The sequence below is a fragment of the Lathamus discolor genome, chromosome 3 (assembly GCF_037157495.1).
Source record: "Lathamus discolor isolate bLatDis1 chromosome 3, bLatDis1.hap1, whole genome shotgun sequence".
Taxonomy (NCBI): domain Eukaryota; kingdom Metazoa; phylum Chordata; class Aves; order Psittaciformes; family Psittacidae; genus Lathamus; species Lathamus discolor.
This window is the reverse complement of record NC_088886.1, coordinates 6,677,372-6,697,668: the sequence shown is the minus strand read 5'-3', so window position 1 is coordinate 6,697,668 and position 20,297 is coordinate 6,677,372. Positions and strand designations below refer to the sequence as shown.

General features: G+C 44.9%; 1 protein-coding gene across 4 annotated transcripts in view; it reads right to left on the bottom strand.

The window, feature by feature from the left end:
* Window positions 1-15,713, bottom strand: part of GLIS1 (GLIS family zinc finger 1) — a 198,975-nt gene extending 183,262 nt beyond the window's left edge. For 3 of the 4 annotated variants that reach the window (XM_065673307.1, XM_065673306.1, XM_065673308.1), the window contains exons 1-2: window positions 15,590-15,713; window positions 14,739-15,119 (exon numbers count right to left, since the gene is read on the bottom strand). In XM_065673307.1, the coding sequence (XP_065529379.1) occupies window positions 14,739-15,081 (343 nt within the window). In that variant the 5' untranslated portion in view covers window positions 15,082-15,119; window positions 15,590-15,713. The remainder of the gene's footprint in view (window positions 1-14,738; window positions 15,120-15,589) is intronic. The other variant, XM_065673305.1, reaches the window with a different exon arrangement.
* Window positions 15,714-20,297: the final 4,584 nt, after the last annotated feature.

Here is a 20,297-nt window from a genome sequence, read left to right as displayed (position 1 = left end):
TTGTGTCTGGCCCAGGGACTGACAGAGGGGGAAGGTGTCACAAATATAAATCTCAGGCCAGGGAGCCAAAGAACTCAAGTGAGTTTTAGTCACATGGGTATCTCTGAGTTTCCCTTGGCTGCCACGATCAACTGTGGCCCAAAGTTGTAAAACCTGCCCACAGCTGCTCTGCTCACCCCCAACCTGATGTTTCACACTGTGACTTTATGCAGGCTTGTTTGGGTCTAACAAGGTCCTTATTTTTCTACAATGCAGGAAATAAGGAAACCAGCCATCAATTATTAGAAGCTCAGCAGATCTGAGCCGTGTGGCTGTAAAACAGATTTTTCTTTAATGAAACTGAGCTGGCATTTGCCAGAAATAACAAGTGCCCAAGACCAAAATGTAAATCAAAACTAAAGGAGAGTTTTCAAAACTTTGAATCATTGGTAGCAACAGACAAGCTCAGAAGGAGGTTGGTATGATTTTGGAATGTCTTAAAAATGTGTGACTAATATGACTTCTAAAGACATTATTTGTGAGTTAGTATTTCAGTCTCCCCACAGAAAGAAAACATCATGACCAGAGAGGGCCACAATGTTTGCTGTAATAACTACTGTGTTAGTATGTCACTATTGCTGTGTTAGGAAGGAGGCTGAGAGCCTTTGTTTTCATTTCAGAAAGCAAAGAAAGGGAAGACGTTAATGTCGAAAACCATCAGTGCTTGGTAAGAGAAGATCACTGCTGTTAACCTTTCCCTGTGTGTCCAGGTTTTAAACCCAGTACTCGGTTTTAGTTGGTCTCAGACCAGGTCCTAGGCAACAGGAGGTTCCATCACAACATCTCTGAATAGAGACTAGTCTAGTCAAGGAGGAGTGGTGCTGTTTGCTGAAGACAGAGACATAACAAGAGGAAATAAAGGGCGGATTTGGAGCAAACATTAGTTGCTAGTGATTGCCTTACCATAATTACTGTCAGACTGTGTGATTGTAGTGTGCTAATACTCCTCCTTCCCCAGTCTGCCCCTACTCTTTGTCATGAAATCCAGAATGAGGCCCTAAATTTGGCCTCAGTATGGATGCTAAGCCCAAGGATTGCAATGCAGAGGGCAAATGAAGGAAGAGCAGCACCAGGTCTGGCAGCAAGACATGGCCTGGAATCTTTTACAGATTGCAAGTGGAAACCATTGAAATGGTCCAGCTTGTTCATCTAGTGATTCTATCATTGAACGAAATTGTCCATGGTTGAAAAGGATAACTTAGAATCATAGAATAGTTAGGGTTGGAAAGGACCTCAAGATCATCCAGTTCCAACCCCCCTGCCATGGGCAGGGACACCTCACACTAAAACCATCCCACCAAAGGCTTCATCCCGCCTGGCCTTGAACACTGCCAAGGATGGAGCACTCCCAACCTCCCTGGGCAACCCATTCCAGTGCCTCACCACCCTAACAGGAAAGAATTTCCTCCTTATATCCAATCTAAACTTCCCCTGTTTAAGTTTTAACCCGTTACCCCTTGTCCTGTCACTACAGTCCCTGATGAAGAGTCCCTCCCCAGCATCCCTATAGGCCCCCTTCAGGTACTGGAAGGCTGCTATGAGGTCTCCACGCAGCCTTCTCTTCTCCAGGCTGAACAGCCCCAACTTCCTCAGCCTGGCTTCATACGGGAGGTGCTCCAGTCCCCTGATCATCCTCGTGGCCTCCTCTGGACTTGTTCCAGCAGTTCCATGTCCTTTTTATGTTGAGGACACCAGAACTGCACACAATGCTCCAGGTGAGGTCTCACAAGAGCAGAGTAGAGGGGCAGGATCACCTCCTTCGACCTGCTGGTCACGCTCCTTTTGATGCAGCCCAGGATACGGTTGCTTTCTGGGCTGCGGGCGCACACTGAAGCCGGCTCGTGTTCATTTTCTCATCGACCAGCACCCCCAAGTCCTTCTCTGCAGGGCCTCTTTCAAAAGAACACCTAAACTCAGCTCAGGAACTCCTAGTACCAGAGGATTTATCACATCCTTTGCTAAGCTATGCCAGGGTTTAATTAACCCCTTGCAGTCAAGGACAGGCATCTTCTTTCTTGTTTAATCTGCCTCAGTTTCCAGCCATGAGATGCCATTCAGCATTTATCTGCACCCAAGAGAACCCTCAAGTATCACCTGTTTTCTCTTCTGGTGCACCTCCAGAACAGATCAGATTGCCTCTAATCTTCCATTAGTCCATGAGTGCAATATATGGGTTTAGCATCTTCCAGTTCTTCTCCAAATCCTTTGAGTTTTCAAAGTTGTTTAAAAAAATTTGAGCATTAATCCACCTTCCTGCAACTACAGTGATGCTTAAGATAAAGATAAGATCATGTTATTAAAAACTATAGGGAAGTATCACATCGCTTTGTACTTCATTAGAAATTTATATTCTCACACCAACTGAATATGAATGACATCCTGATCCATTTTAGCATCACTACTTTCCAGGACATGCAGCCTCCCATCTATAAAAACAGTTTATATCCTCTATGCCCAGGTACATGTGTTGGACTGTATGAAAGTATTCACTGCCCAGTTCCTGGTCATTGCTTAAGAAATCCATGTCACATGCCAGTCACGTCCTAATTTTTTTTATTACTCCCTTTATCTGAAGCCACAGACAAACTTTACCGGCAGTGGGTTTCTATTTTCTGCTAAGATTTCAGTAGAAACTATTAGACAACACTGGGAACAAACTCAGACTTTCAGAGTTGTATACAAACTACTGTCACTGTACAAAATATACTTGTATGATGAGTATCTCAATTCCTAAACATAAACCAGTTTTTACTCCTTTCAAAAGGCAACATTATTGTTTTCTATACCCCTATTTTCCTGATATCAACACTGCAAGTGACAATCCAAAATGTATTCCAGAAGCTTAAGTTCAATCTACCAACACATCTATCTCTGCCAGCTTCACTCTCAGGCTTGTTATAAAACAAGAACAAGCTTGGTGAGCTCTTTTAAGAAGCAGAAGAGCTTCCTTCAGCTGCTCTATCAATGCAGATTTCTGCCACAATACATCCCCAATTCTAAATAGTCTAAACTCCACCTGGACCATCAGGATGTAGATATGACCAACAACTAAAGGCCAATACTGTTGGAGGACTTCAGCATGGCCAGTTAATTTTCATATTTGGAAAACAAGATGCATTGCGAATGAATAATAGTTCAATGTGAACTTAATTCAGTATCAATAAGGCTATTTCCTTCTTCAGAACAATGGTTGGCATTTTCTATCCCCAACAGGCAATCATTTGTTAGCAATGGCATGTCCCCAGAATGCCACAGAACATTTCACAACTGCTTTGCACATAAAAATCAATCATTTTCCATGCCCAGTTGTCCCACCACTGGCTCTCCCAACTGCTTCCCTTAGAGCCCTTCACTCAGTCTGGTTTTTACTGTGTGCCCTCTCAGTGTTTTCTTGAGACACAAATGAGTGACTAGAAACACCAACATTAGACGAGGAGGGATCTGAACTTTGTTCACTGAGTCAGAGAGGATAGAAGCCTGGAGTATTACAGTTTGAGAGACCTCTTGTAACTTTACAGTGCCTAAGCAGTTGAGTGAAGGCATTAAAAATGTCACAGGAAAGACAGTTGGGCCCAAAGAGTTACATCTCACAGTCGGATTTCCACCCATTACTGTCTTTAAAAACTCCAGTGACAAACAACTCACAGCCTGCTTGGGCATCATATGTCAAAAGCTAAGTATACTCCTAGTTAATATATTTCCTAGTGCTGAGCTCACACAATCCTTGTGGAAGAATAAACCAATGTAGAGGAGACAAAAGGTGCTGAGTATCAAGGTGCATTCCACAACATACTGAGTATCAACAGAGAAAACCTACAGTCATACTCACTTCAGAAAGGGCAATAGGAGATTTTCTTCCACACCTGCAGAACAAGACTGGTGCCTCTGAAGAATGAGCGCACATGCACCATATACACATATTATAACTCCGATCTGTAAATCAGGGGATAACAAGTTTAGGAGGTCCTTCTCATATCTAGCTCGTATTATAAATCTGGGTTGCTCATCAGACTAGCAAATGCTGTAGTCAGGAGCCGTCACATTGGAGGCGGTATCCAATTTTCCAGACTGTATTCTCTAGTGGTAGTTAGTATCATAATTCTTTTTTACCTAAATGCTAGCTGGTTACAAGGCTATTTTTCATGAGGTTTCCTCTCAAGCCTCCTATTATCTAGGCTCTGAAACCCTCCCTGTCAGTTCAGAGTGCTTGCTGCCAAAACATCTACCCCATGACTAAAATATCTTTATCACCTCCGATATTTACTGTTCTTAATTTTCAAGTCTCCCAGCAACTTCTCCAGCAGCTAATAAAACCTCTATGGTTGGTATTAACACTAACCCTTAGCAAGGAAAGTTCCCTTAGCAGGTTAGTCCCATTTGGAGATTTAACCTGGGTATCGGTGAAGCAGCAAGCTTCTGCAAAAGAGCAGTGTCATCTCTCAAACCTGCCAAATAAACTGTCCATGTAGGTGATGCCATCATACATTTGGGCTCAAAACACTACTGATGATTACTCATTGCACTTGTTTGCTTTCCCCTTCTAGATTTTGGTCCCCTTTATATTGGCTTTCTATGACTAATCTTCCAAAATATACAGACTTGTAAAAGTATTTGTGGAAGTGGCAAACTTACAAGCAAATAGGCATAAAAGTGAATTTTGACAAAGCAGTCAGACTATTCATGCCAGTAATCTCTGCCCAACAGCTTCCGACAGGATGCAGTAAGAGAAAGATCTCATATAATGTTTCCAATGAAATCCAGCCAAATCACCCTGACAGATTTTAAGTATTTGCACATTGAACAGACCCAAAAGCTATTTGCACCAGTTGCCGTATTCCACATATTCAGCCTATAATTCAAATAAGTAACAACCCTTTCCATATATTTAAAAATAAGCCAAGAGCAAAGTTGCACAAAGTAGAAGACAGAGGCCAAGAGGCTGAGAGCATAGAAAGAATAAGTTATTGAGACTCAAGGGCAGGCAAAAAGCAAGTGGGCTCTAGGGGTAAACATCCCCTTAAATTTCCTGCATACCCATGGAAACCAAAGAGATGCTGAAATGCTTGTGGATCTTTGTTTTGAAAAAAGAACCATTCACACACATAGTTTGCAGCTTATCCCCACAAAAATACAAGTCAGCGAGCCTTACCAAATAGCTCAGGAACTCAAAAAAAAAAAAAGAATATAAGCCAATTTGTGGTGAGTTGGCAAAGGAAAAATAAGAAGCAAAACTGTTTAGATGAAAAGCGTGAGACATCTTTTTCTTTTGCCAAGTGAACCGAGTCCACACTTACAGGACAAACTTCCAGGACTCAAGTCTGCATCCTTTTTATGCACTCCTGGTTTTAAAATGGCGTCACTTCGGGTTTGCAGAAGAGCTAGGGATGATGGAATGAAGCCAGCTGAGTTCCAGTTGAACATAAACCAGCTCTGATGACTTCAAGGAAACTGAACCTTACAACAATCAGATATCCAGAAAAGAGGAATTTAGTGTTGCTTTTTCTTCTTCAAGTCCTGGGAGACAGTCTCAGCTGCAAAATCTGTTTTGCAGAGATCTTGGGAACCTTGCAGTAGCTACCTGCACGTCAAGCCCAGGCAGCATGCATTCCATCAGATGATTTCTGCCTCAAGAACAGCCATAAGAGACTTCCATCTGCTGGAAGCCAAGGGCAACCCTGAAGTTGCTTCCTCCAGCAAACCAGCAACGAAGATTTGCTTCCCAACAGGTACATATTATTAGTTATTTCCAACACAGTTCCCTTAAAGTAGCCTCCTTTCTCTCACCTCGGCCTGTCAAGCACTAAAATAAATGGGAGAATTTGTTCCTCGGCAACAATTCTGCAACTAGCAGTGTAAACCAGATGCCAAGCAGTAAGAAGCCAGGCTAAAATGTTCCATTAAAAAGCTTACTCTCCCAAAGATAACAAATATGTATTTTGCACTTTTCACCACTCACACTCAAGGGGACTTACCAACAAGGCCAAGCACCACGTATTTCACGTAGCAGAGAGCAATCTGGTCCACACGCACACTATGCAGAGGGGGTGCAGGCATGCTCAAGCAAGTGCCATCCTAGGCAGATACAGCCACATGTTGCAGTGCAGCATCCTGCTGCACCACCAGATCAGATCTCAAACAGAGCACAGCCACATCACCCAAACACTGCACCTGAACTAACAAACTCTGGCCCTCGGCATAGAAAATTAAGCTGGCGCTGATGCTGTGCTGAAACAACTGCACTGCTGGCTCCAAAACTGACTTATCTTTCTCTACACCTTACTCCATTCCACTCCTGCAGCAGAAACATCATGAACAGTACACAGACTTGCCTCAAAATGATACATGCGCTACAGCCTAGAATAGGGTTCAAGCACCCTAACTCTTCATCCAAAGCGTTTATGTACTTGGCCACATCAGCTGCTGACAAATCCTTCACCATTTTTGCCTGTTTCGTGTACAATGGCAGATCACACCAGCTTTAGACCCATGCACAGTATTGAAGAAGAAGAAAAATTAAAGGAAAACATACTGTTCCAACTGAGTTTGGCATCAGAGCTATTGTGCTGCTTCAGCTTGTACACTTTGCACTTCAGGACAGAGTTTAACCACTTGGATCTTCTCTGTGCCTCAAAAGCATGGATGGGATTTTCAAAACCATTCAGTACTGGCCTCTTCCTGAAGTCAATGCTACAACCCCCTGCAATTTCAGCAGGAGCAGCAGGGAAAAGCAAGAGTTATGAAATCTCATGTTAAATCCTTTCTGGGATTTTCCCAGAAAATACTGGGTAATAAACCAGAAATTTCCTCTTTTATCTGTTCACACTTTAACTCTCTCTTCTCTGTCCAGCACAGAGGGCGGCTGGGAGGTCGGCAAGACTTACTTACATAAGGAACAGTAAGCAAGAGCTGGTTTAGAGTGAAATGAGTCCTTCTGAATGCAAACTGCTGCTTTCCTCGAGCACCCTCCCTATCCTATTTAGTCTTCTCTCTCAAGCGTCTGCCCCGACAGAGATGTTCCATCGAAGAGCATAACACAGCCGTCGTAAGTGAGTGATCATTTGGTCTAAGAGAAGGATTCAGGTTAAATCAAAGCCAGCTGCTTTAGAGAGGGGCGGGCAGCTAAAAAGAAGTTAAACAAAATGATAATAAAAAATGCAATCTAGAACCTACATACGCTGCAAACCTACTATTGTGTTTCAATAAATGACGCTAAGGTATTTAAGCCTTATGCACAGAAAACAATTTTATTGCCTTTTTTTTTTTTTTAAAGTCATCCTCTTGCATTGTTGTTCTGCCCTAATAACTCTGAAATGTGCTACTCATCTCTCCCAGTTAAATATCCTGTTTCACAAGCCCACTCCTAGATATCTGAAACTGCACAGCATTTCTATCTAGCTTTAGGCATCTAGCATTCCAAAGAATTAATATTTAAACTTATTATAAAGGAATGGGGATTACGTTAAGCATGTAGCATTTAGCAAAACATTCACATTAATAAAGTGGTGTGTTGCTTGTCTGAAGCACATCTATCATCTTTAAAAAACTAAAAATAAAAGATTATGCTCCAAAACTGACACATGTATCTATTCTCCTTTTAATACAACCAAGACTTAGATGGGATTATAGAGTGGAAGCTATCAAATTTCAATTTTTACAATACACTTAAAACTACATTATCTTTCTTTGCCCAGGGGATTGTTGACTTCTCCATTTAAGTGACTTAACCACAGCAAATTGTAAAAAAGCAGTGAATCACAGCACATATTTTAAATAACCCTAGACCATCTATCTCCTCTCAGGAAGTGCCTCATGTTAACATTTTAACATATTATTGTCCTTACAGCTCTTGGTTATAGATAAATTAACAAAAAACCTAATCAGTTACAAGACATCGCTACCTCTTTTTTTCGTCTTATATTAGCCTTTGATTTACACCTCAGATACGCTTTCCCAAGCTAACGCATATAATTTATTTACAGCATTGGAAGGCAAAATACATCATCTACTGTTATACAACCTTCTACTAGGTATTAAAATACCAGGTCCCTGGAGACACACTTCATATAGTTCAGCAAGTTCCAAAATAAACCAAGCCACCAACCCCTTAAGCACTTAAAACAACAATGGACATCTGTATTAAAAAGTTAGTTTGACAGTATTTGATGATGTCGCCTTAGTGTCATTTACCCCTCTGGCTAAATATGCAAACAAACACATACGAATGTATTTGCATTCTAAACCAACTGACAACTCTCTTAACACTCACAAAGCCCTCTTATCACACACGTAAATGCCAGAATTAAATGCAGTTTCAGATGGTTTGCATTCATTTAACCCTTAGAATAAATTCGACCAGGTAGATTCAATTACAGCGCTCTTTACGCAAAACCATCACACATACATTCAGACATAATGACAGAAAAGTCAGACATAATTATTAGATTTAAAGCAAAACAATTGCTAAAGGAAAAAAAAAAAGATGGCACTTAAGCACTCTGTGACTACTTGACTGAGATCAATCTTGTAATTCCTAAATGCTCAAAACCTCAAAATAACCTAACACAAAGAATTTGGATCTATTTCTTATTGCAGCTCTGGCAACATGTCATCTGGTTTTGAACTAGTCCCCTTTCTACAAATAATCTTAATCATTAACAATCATTTAATACATCCAAAGTAATGACAGCAATTTAAAAGGAAAACAAAAAACAGTCCTTGTTCCAGGTTACTGGTGAAGCGCAGAGATTGTGAGAACAGAAAGTTCCAGGTTCCAACCGAGATTTCACATACTGGGTGCCAGAAATGTAATAGGAGGGGAAGGGAAAAAGGGGAATTCTTTGCCTCTATTCTTCAAAGCCTGTGCAGAAAGGCAGTACTGCAGTAGTCTGAACTGATACTTATCTGAACGGAAGAACCGGCCCTTGCTTTTTTACATGCCCCATTTAAACGCAATAAAAAGGCATGAGTGGTTTTAACTGGTCATTCTGGCTATGTCATTGTAACGCTCCCTGCTCTCAGGAGAGGGTAACAGCTGTGGCATATTCAGAAACACATACTTTTGCTATTGTTTGCACATTTGTAGGGCAAGATTATGCTGTACCACAGTTAGAGAGCACTGCCCTTGCTTTGGAACCCTGTATTCTTTGAGTTACATCAGTATGCTGGGAAACAAAGTTTGGTGGCTGAGTCAAAAAGGCAAAGAGAAAACAACAAACTATTAAAAGCAGCTTCATGCACTGTGAAATGATTGTTGGATTGCATGTCTTGTTCAAGCCTGTTGACATATAATCATAGAAACCTGGAGTGCAAAATGGAGCAGTTTACATCTATATTCCTTCTCCCATTACCCTGCCACCGACATCTTCAACAGTTCCAAAATCACTAAACAGCTGAGGTTCATGTTTCTAGAATAATGGCAATCATGGTACCAAACATGGAAATTACATTCGCAGTACTACAAATTTCTCTTCATAGTCTACACTTTATTCCACTCCCTAGCTTACAGATGGATTTAATACAAGCTTGTTATTTGTTCTACAAGCTTTTCCCTGTACATAGAAAATGAACTTTTGGTAATATTAGAACTGAAATACTGACCCAGCTAAAGTTAGTGGACAAGATTCCTTCTGATATTAATCACTCGCAGTAAAATGTTGTCCCTCTTATTCAACATGCTAAGAACCTTTGCTCACTGGAAGTAAACAAAACCAAAACCAACACTTTGTTGCAGTGATGAAGTACTATCTCCCAAAAGACTCTCACTTTACATGTAACAGTTTTACTAAATAGAATCTTGAAGCACTTCCAGAATATATTGTCAAATTTACTCAAAATCCTCAGCATACGCTTAACAGCTTCTGTGTATACAGGGTTGAACTCTGACACACGAATAATCATTTAGGCATAGTTGAATATATAATTTGGAATATACTAAGTCAAAACTATTCGGAGTCGATGAGAATATTGTCAGGATCACATTAATGCACATACTCAAGCACTCGCAAGATTCAGATTTTATATTTATTATAATAAGAAGAAAGGAAAAGGTATTTTTCTTCTCATTCCATTTAGCAGAGTACATGATAATTTCCATCTTCATACCACATGTTAATGTGGTTTTTTTTGCTTTTACAAGTACTGAATGCCTTTATATGACAGGTCAATCATTAAATCTTCTGGTTTCTATTTACTAAATATTCTGTAGTACCAATGCCTAAATAACAGAGAATTTCACTATTATGTACAATGCAAGCTTTTTTAAATTAAATCCATGAAAGAGTCATCTTCAACTTCGTGACTCTGATTTTGCAACACAAATCATTAGAAGAACTTCCTTCAACAGCAAGTAACTCAAAGTTATTTTCCTATTCAAGACAAATAAGCATTTTAGCCAGTTTAAGGGAGGAGAGGACAGTCACAATTTATCCCAAATGACGTTATGCACACATTTTGCAACCTGCAGTTTCTTCGCCTTTCTCCTCTTACAAAAAAGAAAAAAGAAAAAAAAAAAGAAAATTAGGGAAAATAATAACAATAAAATAACAATAATAACAATAAAAAAAAGAATCAGACCATGAAATAAGGAGCTCTATAACTGCAAGTTCTGTTCAAATAAAGCTTTAAATTCCTTTTTGTAGCAGAGAGTTCAAATGCAGCAAGCAAGAGAACTACAGTAGAAAGAAGACCAATTTATTACTACAGCTCCATATAAAATTGAGACAGTTTAGAGTTTAGTGAGCCCATTCCCTGTCCCCTTATCAGCCCATATAATATTTATCACCTCTAGGCAGTCCCATTTGCTCCAGTGGGATAACTCAGGTGAACACAGACAAGGTATTTGAACGAAAATGGCAGAATCAGGCCCAAGACCAGTCGATACACCTAATAAGTCATATAACCAAAACATATGCTTTTGCTTAAGATCCCAACAGTATAAGCTGTTACTTATGCAAGGACTGTCCTGCTAACCAAGGGAACAGTCACAGGGGTTTGAAATGGCAAGATTTAACCCTCCTTCTGAACAGCAGAATAAAATTAATGCGTTTCAATAAACTGGTTGTACAATTGCTGAAAGCAGCTACAGCTAAAAAGTTAAACAATAAAGCCAACCCACTTTCTCCTTGTCTGAATACAAAATACTCTCAACAGGGAAATATCCATCTCCTGCAACCCGAACAGCTTATTGTTTTGCTCACTGTAAGTTAATATCTGAAGTGGTTACTGCAAAGGTCTGGGCCATTTGGATGATTTCCCAGTGGCACAACTACCAGGATAAATCTCGTCATTTCTACTGAGTCATGAATTAGGTACACGAACGAAACTGGAAAAGAATGAAAAGGAGAAGTGGTTCCTGGTAACAGCCGTAATCAGTGGCATGAAAAAACTGAGATATTTGACATCTTTATAGATTACCCTTTTGTCACCACTAAAGCTTGCTTTCCCAGAAGTTTCTTTCCCATCGACATCAATTATTTTACTTTCAAAATGGTAATACTGTAACATGAAATTCAACAAAACAGAACCAAAACCACAAAATCTCAGTAAAACATTGTAAAATGGACTCCATACCTTAAGGTACAGTTAGTCTCTGCCGAGCAGACCACAAATGCCTTTAAGAAGCATGGCCTGGGTGCAAATACTCTGCCTTGTGAGTAATACAGGGAAATCAATGATCAAGAAAAGCGTGGTGTGTATCACAGCCAGTCATACCAGAAGGGGGAGGCTGGATAAAAACTGGGTGTTTATTTTCAACAGCTCCAAACAGAACAAAACATGATTCCAAAATACTGATATTTTTGGTAAACAACCAACAGCTCCATCCTGCAAAGTTTAAACCCAAATGATCTGACTCCCAGAAGTAATCTTCACCACCGCCCCTCAGTTTTTGTTTGGCTCTTCACGTAAAATGACTTGCTCAGGCACAGAAGCATTTTGCAGGATCATAACTTAAAACACTGTGAAGGAGTGGAGTAACACCACAGAGACACTACAACAGCAGGATGTTTTCTCTCCATCGTGATTACTTCAAAGTTGCCCTTTTTATTAGTAGGGTAGTGTACAATTTTGATTCATTCTTTTTTGAAAACATAAATAAAAAAATAAGTAAAGGCATGTTTAGAAAAAAGAGAGTATCTTTTACAGGCAACTATAAAAATCGGGTTGCTCTTGTTAAAGAGCTTCTTTTACCCTCCGTACTTGCAGCTTTCAACTGTGGATAAACCAAAACCAGGAGGCACATTCAGTAATCTAACCCAGACTGCGGAGGGAACATGGTACTCTGGGGCTGGAGAGCAGGAGACACACTGTGCGATGATCTGAAATCAAGCTGTCATCAGTTTCCTTCCCAAAACCTTTTAGTGAGTAAATCTGAGTATTTCCCTCATTCCTATTTCTTAGCTCTCTTGTTGTATTGCACCCACATGCAGCCGTCCCTGGTCCTTTTGTTTATCTTCCTGATAGAACCGGGGTTGTTGGGAGATGGTTTACACCACTCCTTGAAAGATCAAGTGGCTCTCCTGATTGCTTTTAGATTCACAGAGCTCTGATTTTACAGTCAGATCACAGCGAGTGCATGAGTGACTTCTGTTATTTCTGACTCAGAAACACAGAGTGCTAAGCAGGGGTTGGTAGCTCACTGTATTAAGTGGGCGAACTCCAAAATGTCTGAGTGGACATTAAGGCACTTGCTGACACCGTGCAGGTCAGAAGAAGCAGCACAGCCCACATATTTCAAATCAGACTGTAGCTCAAAATTTTACTTTCCGAAACTTCTGAAAATATCCTCACAGGGAAGGAAGAAAGAAAAAAAAAACCCACAAAGAAAAAAAAAGGGGGGGGCAGAAATGAAACAAAAAAAAAACCACCCAAAAAAAAACCTCTGCTACCGTCTTTGGAAAAATCCATCATTATCCATCAAATCACCATACTCAGTAAATGAACCCTATCCGGCCCATGGGCACCTCCTACTTACTGCCATGACTCAAGTCACCCATATACTGAAGCAACCACAAGGTAACACCCTAGACAGAAAACACATTAAACAAAAAACAGTAGCAAAACTTAAAACACCTTTTTTTTTTTTTCCCCCAGTGGTGAAAAGAGGAAATTGATCAGTCAGGAAAGATGAATTAGCAACCTTCTCTCATGCCCACCTACATCTACTACAAAAGCCCAAAGTCAATGGAAATTACAGTTTTCATCTTTCCCTCCCTACACCCCTGCCTCAGCAGCAGGAGTCACCAGAGTAACACCCATGAAAAGAGAACCAAGTAGCTCAAAGGCAAAAAGAAAAAAGGAAAGTGATTCTGCGTAAGATTTAAAGCTGGTATGACCCCTAGTCAAGGGGCAGCAACCTCGCTCACAGGACCACAAGGGACTTGAGTATCTCACGAGTCCCTTCTACAGGCAGCAGCCCAGCAGTACTAGAGCTCGTAGCTGTCCCTCCATACTTTGTGAATCCTCCTTCTCCCCCCCTCCAAACCTGGTTCTGTGTAACAGACCTTCATTTCATTGCTGCCAAACATTAACAGCCTTTTCTTTTCTTTTTAATCAGGAGAGGAGAATTGCAGCATTAACAAACAGAAAAATTAAAAAGGTAATATATAACCTGCTGCTCCACTCCGTCTGTATTCACTGGCGATGAACAAACACATCCTGTGGTTTGCAGGACAGACCTAGCACAGATTGAGGTGTTCATTAACATAACTTCACGGCAATGAAAGGTGCCATCACCCTAGGGAACGGGCTCACAAAGGAAAGTGTTACTAGTCCAAGGGCACACAGCTTACTTCTATTTTTCAGAACAATAGGCAGAAAGGGATGCACTGAAAAAAATCATAGTGGGAACTGCTTTACAGCAAGAAGATAATTGCATGTAGATCTCTAAAATTGAGAATGGGAAAGGGCTGAGAGGACAAAAAGAGAATCACCTTTTTAACACTGCAGAAAACATTGCTTTAATATTAACAAACAGGTGCACGTTCAGCTTTGCAAGCGGCTTTGTAGCATAAAGGAATGCTTCAATTCCCACTGATCCCATCCAGTGATACCTTAGAGGGATTATTTCAAAACTAAGTTTTGATTAACAAATTCCAGCCCAGTTAACAAGTTCTGACTTAAAAGGGTAACGAACAGATTTCAGCGGCAATTCCTAACCTAACTTCAGCTTTAACAATGGATGGATAAAAAGTGGGCATTTGTTGAATTCGACCTTACGGCAATGCCTTTCAGGCTACCAGGAATCCCAAGCCTGAGGATTCACTGCATGAATCCAGCATTTGTAACACCTCCTTGAAACACAAACTATAAATCCAAGCAAGCGTGGTGAAACTGCTGAATAAGAACGAGGCATTTATTGTCAGTCTGGCATGCTCGCAAACAAACACCCCACACGCACGCAGCGGCGCAGGACAGACTAACCCAGTGTTCAGCACCATCCTCCCAACAGCCACCTCCGAGAGCAGACCAAACCGAGCTGCAGTCGCTTAGGGCACCTAAAGGAGATGCTGGGCTCGGGATTTCTTAAGGAATATTGAGAAACACTCTGCTTCCCATCAGTAAAAACCACCCTGGTTTTGCATGGGGGGGGGGAAGTTTTAAAGTTAGAAAAGAATCTGAAAACCAAAAGGAGAGGGGAAGCTTGATACATGTTGTGTTTGGTTGGTGGTGGTAGTGCTCAGATCATGCGGTTTTAAACTCACCCTTCACGCTTTGATGTTTCTGCTGCTGGAAGTAGTCTTTAGAGCCTCTAGCACATCGCAGCTCCTGCGCCCTGGGCAGGATGGGGATCCTCTCGAATATGCTGGCTCTTTTAGGGATGAAATCTAGCAGAGGCGCTGACATCTCAGGGGGGCTCTGCTGAGGCTCCGCGCGGTCACCGCCGTTGCTGACCGTTATTTTAAAGGACATCTGAGGATTCAAGACACCTTTACCGGCGCTGGGACGAGTCCCCCGCGGCAGTTCCTTCGCAGGCGCTGCGGGGCATTTATCGGTCACCTCGAAGCGGGCGCTGCTTCTCTGACCCGCGGCGAGCTCACAGTGCATGTCCACGCCCGGCTGCTGACGGGGCCCTCGCCGCTCCCCTGCACCGACCGGACACCACCGGGAGTCAGCCCCGCCGGAGCCCACCGCAGCCGCCCGCCGCCCGCCTCAGCCCCGCCGCCCTCGGCCGTTAACCGCCGCCCGTGAGGCGGCAGGCGGCCCCGCTCGCTCCCCTCACGCACACCGGCCCCGGAGGAGGGGAAGGAGACGGGGACAGAAACGCGGGGCTCAGACCTCGCCTGTGAGGGACGGGGAGGCTGGCGCCGCGCCTCGGCTTGCCTCCCCCTCCAGGCAACACCGCCGGGCTTTTCGCGACCGCCCCCCGCGAGGCGAGACCGGCCGGCAGGGCAAGGGGAGGGCGGAGGGTGTCGAGGCCGGTGCCTCTGAGCCGAGGCACCCAAACAGCGGCCACCCAGGCAACGGCGGACGCGGCGGCAGCGCCCGGCGCTCAGCGCAGCCCGCTGGGTCACCGGCCGGCAGGCAGAGCCCGGCCGCGCCGCCGCGCTCCTACCTGGGAGGGGCCCCCCGGGGGGACGCGCTGCCCGCCGGGTCCCGCCGCGCCCCGTCCTGCCGCCGCCGGGCCGGGCTCATGGGCTCAGCCCCGCTCCCCCGCCGCAGGGCCGGCTGCCAGAGTGAAAGCGGCCCGGGCCATTACCCCGGCGCGGCGGCGGGGCCAGCCCTTCGCTCGGGCCAGTCGGGGCGGGCAGGGGGAGGGCTGTGCCGCCGGGGCCGCCCCTCGGGGCTTTGACAGCGGAGCGGCGGGGAGCGGGGTCTGCTTCCCCGGCGAGCCCCCCACGGCCTCGGCCCCCCAGCGAAGGGGAAAGGGCCGGGGACCCCGCGCTTGCCGCACCTCCCTGCTCCCCGTTAGAGAGACCGCAGCTGCCCGCTGGCGGTGAGAGGGCCTTGCGCTTGCCCGCTTGATACCCCAGTGGGCCATGTTTTCCCTCGCACTGCCCCACTGCCAAAGGCCTGGGGCCCCTCTTCTTCCCCACAGGCTTCGGGGGTCCCCCATGCTTGCACACCAGGCACGCAACGGGCAGGAAGCACGAGACACCCGCAAACCAGCCAGCCACCCAACAGCACCCTATAAACAACTCCTGTGCAGAAGCCACAGTGACTGCAGCGTGCCACAAAGGAGCAGCGGGAGGGAGCAAAAGCCTTGCCAGCAGCCTGGGCCCGGGAAGCAGGAGATGCGACAGAGGTGGGAGCAACCTGGCCTAGACATCTCGCTGACACAGTCTCAGGTGCATTCAGCTCTTCTGTTTATATGGTGGCCATTCATCATTCCCTTCCTGTCCTACAGGTGCCTGGAGCAGGCCCACTCCAGTAGAAACAATTAGGGTAGCTCCGAGCAAGCAGCGCAGAGCAGTGACATTTGCGCTGGCTCCTCACAGGCCAGCTCGGGTCTGGAAGCAATCTAGCCGGGTTTATTAGCTTGGGCCTGGTTCCAAGCAAATGCAGGCTGAGCTATGGTGTGCAGCTTTGCACCAGCGAGCTTTACCAGCCCACTCTTTGTTGGCACCCTGCTGCCCTGCACGCTGCTGTCGGCACAGGTGCAGCACAGCAGGTCTGTAACACAGGGCAGCTCCAAGATAGGAGTGACTTGGAGTCATCCCTGATTTACGCGGGCATGAATCAGACAGACATCTGGTTGGAAATCATGACCGTTCACATTAGAGCTAAAGGAGAGGCTTGGGAGATTTAGCATGAGGAGGAGGGACAGCTACTGATCTGGCGTCTTGCTGCACCCCTCCTGAGGAGCATTCCGCAGCTAGATGACAGAGATCTTCATCTTCTGGCAGCAGAGATGCTGCACAGAGTGCCTCACTCACACTTCGTCCAACCCCTTAATAGCATATGCCACCCTGCAGAGTAAAGGAATGGTTCAAGACAAGAGCGCATGACTTTTTCTTGGCAAATGCTACGAATGTTGTGGATTTGGTGGGAGGGAAACAACTGTCCATAAAATACATGAGATCCCAAGGTGGAACAAGCAGTTCTGGGAGCAGCAGTACTTAAGGAACCTCATTTGCAGTGCCTCTCCTCCTCCCTGCCCAGCACAGATGCCCCGATGTCTACTAAAGAAGAAGCTTGCCAGCTTTTCCCCTCAAGAAGGGCAGTAATGGGGTCTTCTTCTTCTGTAAGACCACATCTTAAATCATCAGAAGTTAATAGCTCTCTGTCAAATGCCGTTAAAAACCGGTAAATGTCCTCATACTATTAGTAGGAGCAAGATGCTACAAAAAGGGAGAAATTCCCACATTACCTCTATAGGAAACAAAGCTAAATATGAACCACCTAGCACAAACAATGGATTTTAACGGTGATGTCCTGGGGATTTTAAACGCAAGTACAAATTGTCAGTGTACATTATCCCCCTGCATGGCTGCTCCCTACAGCCGCACACCACCTCTCAGCGCTCTGCTGACCTACACCCATTCCCCGCTCCTGTCTGTCTGCAGGGCTATCAGGACTGAGCCACTCTCTCTTTGATTTGGAAATGTTGAAGGCACCTGGCAGTGCTACCAGAAACAACAATTACTGAAGACACAAATACACCGTGGTAAAGCTCTAAACCCCAGCGACGTGAAGAGGCAGTTAAATTTCCCGAGGCAGACATGATTTCAGAGCACAGCGTAACGAGGGTAATCCTGCTCCTTCCAGTACAGGAAAGAGGTAGGGTTTAGTGTGCAAATTATCACAGCTATGCTGATGCACACTGCCTGAACACTGGAACTAGAGGGGGTTTCCTAGAAAACAGGTAGTTTTCTAACGTCCTAATGGGGAAGTGTGGTACGGGATCTTCCCACAGCAAGCAGGGAAAGGACAGCTTCAGCTCCTGGCTGCTCTGACCTCATTAGCCCACGCCATTCCCCATCCCATACCTCAGGACACGCAAGCCCTGCTCGGACCCGCTGTTTCTGTTTCCTTTTCCCAACTATGATCCAGAGTATTCTGCAAAGCACCGGGAGGTGCCGCCACTCGCTCAGCAATAGCGCAGGGCTGAGCTGCTCTGCAGGCAGAGAGGCGCAGAGCCTCCTCCGTACTCTGGGCACCCTCTGAGCAGGAGTTAACCTTGGAAGGCTTCAGGCTAAAGCACATCGCAGCTCCAAGCTTCTACAGCGCGTAGGGTTAAGGCCCTTCACAGCAGGATGAATTTCTACATGGCAGGTCATCTCACAGAGATGTAGCCTGCATAGCTCAAGCCGCAGGTACCCACATTCCTTCCTACCCATGGACAAAGCTTCTCTCACACCACTGCTTCCTCTTTTTTGAGTGTCTCTGCAGCTGCCCTGTCTTTGCTGGGACTATCCAGCTGGGGATGCTCATCCCTGGGTCTGAGCAAGACAAGCAGGCAGCGGATGGAAATCCTCCTCCAGACCTGGCTGTGCTCTCCAAACAGAGACCTGACACCCCTATAGCTCTTCCAAAGCAACAACTTGGCTCCTAGAGCAAGTCCACAGACATGGGAGGACCAAGTGCCCCTTGAATCACTGTACTAATAAAAAGAGTTCACCAGTTCCCTTTCTCTGCTGAATCAGAAGATGTTTCATATGTTTCAGTTCTGGAACAAAGGCCGAGCAAGTGCAATCGTGGCTAAGACTGTTTTATATCCCTGGGTCACTGTAACTTTGCTGTATGCACATACTGTACAGCACATACTGATTCACCCAATGTTGTCACTGCATCCATGAACTAGATGGATGCATCCCCTTCTGTCCTTGTGACCAGTCATTGGCCTCTCTCCTCATGACAGCAACACTCTTCCTTTAGTAGAATGGGGGGGGGGGGGGGGGGAAGGAGGGGAGATTTCTCCATACTGGCCTTCTTGTTCAACGTTCCCAGTTGCCAAGGGCTGCAGTTTTGGGTAACAGTATTGCCCACAGCTAGCCCAGCTGCCTCTTCCTTCCTTCCAAAGCAGACCTTCCAGTTGAGGCAGATAGGCCATCTTCAGTCCCTGAAACTAATCCCTGGGTGTTGCTTCATTTCAAGTCAGATATGAAAAGCAAGGTTGTAATTTGGGATAAAAAAAAACCCAGAAGGAATGCAACTGCTTGTCTGCATATTCTCTCACTAAGTCAAGTGGGTAGGACATAGGTGATAAGTAGCCAGAGACTTGCCTATATGCCCATTCACTCCTAGCTGGTGACCAAAGAAAGAGAAAACAGATAGTAGTCTAAAGCTAGCTCAGGCTGGGACAAAATCATACCTCAGAGCAACTAAGAAAAAGCCAGGACATAGACAATCACTGGTGCAACAGTGCTGGTTATGTTGATTGGTGTCCTTGGAGCCAGACACTGCTGAAACACCAGCAAGATCCTTGGCCTCATGGATCTGGGCATTGCTGGTGGTAGGATAAGGCAGTGACACCAAAACCAGCTCCTGAACCACGTTAGCCACAGAAACTAGGCAGTCCTGTACCACCACAGCACAGGGTAAGTGTGCCTGAGCACACACAGGGCCCAGCTCAAAGCTTTACACAGAGCAGTGAGGAGATAAACACAGTGTAAAAGTTTGATACTTCAGGGTTTCCCTGCTGATACCAGCCAAGATCATGTCATTGCCACAGCAGTGGTTTTCTCAGGGTCTACAGGTACTTTTGCAGACACAAAACCTCTTTGACACAACAGCGTGAACCCCTGTGGTCACTGCTGCTCAAGCAGAGGCACAACTGTCCCGGCTTGAGATGACGCCATGAGGACAATGAGAGATCATCTCTAACAGGTAAGGGGAAACACTGGGGGAAAGGACATTATGTGAAGGGGACCCCAGTATGCCAAATCCAGCCTTCAAGGTGTGCTCTTTACCTTTGTCAGGAGCGGACGGTTGTAACTGGCGTCCACATTATGGTTGGTCACAAACCGGATCTTCGAGAAACTCGTGGAAGCTGAAAACTCCAGTTCCCCGAGCAGTTCTGTGGGAGGAGAGGAATGAAGTAGAACGGATACAGGTAAGGTGAGCTGGGTAGAGCAAACAAGCAGAGCTGAAGAATTAATCTCTAGCTCACATACTGGAATCTCTGCTTCTACCCCAACAGGCAACAAAATTGAATTTCAAAAGGCCACAGTTGAAATTGTGAGGCCTTGGTGTGACTGCTGCAGTGTAGCCAGAGGTGGGAGGTGTTACCATAATCATTCTGTTCATATAGGACAAAACAAGCTCTCCGGTAGGAGAAATAACAAACTTTGTTATAAATAACCTGGCTGCAAACGAGCTGT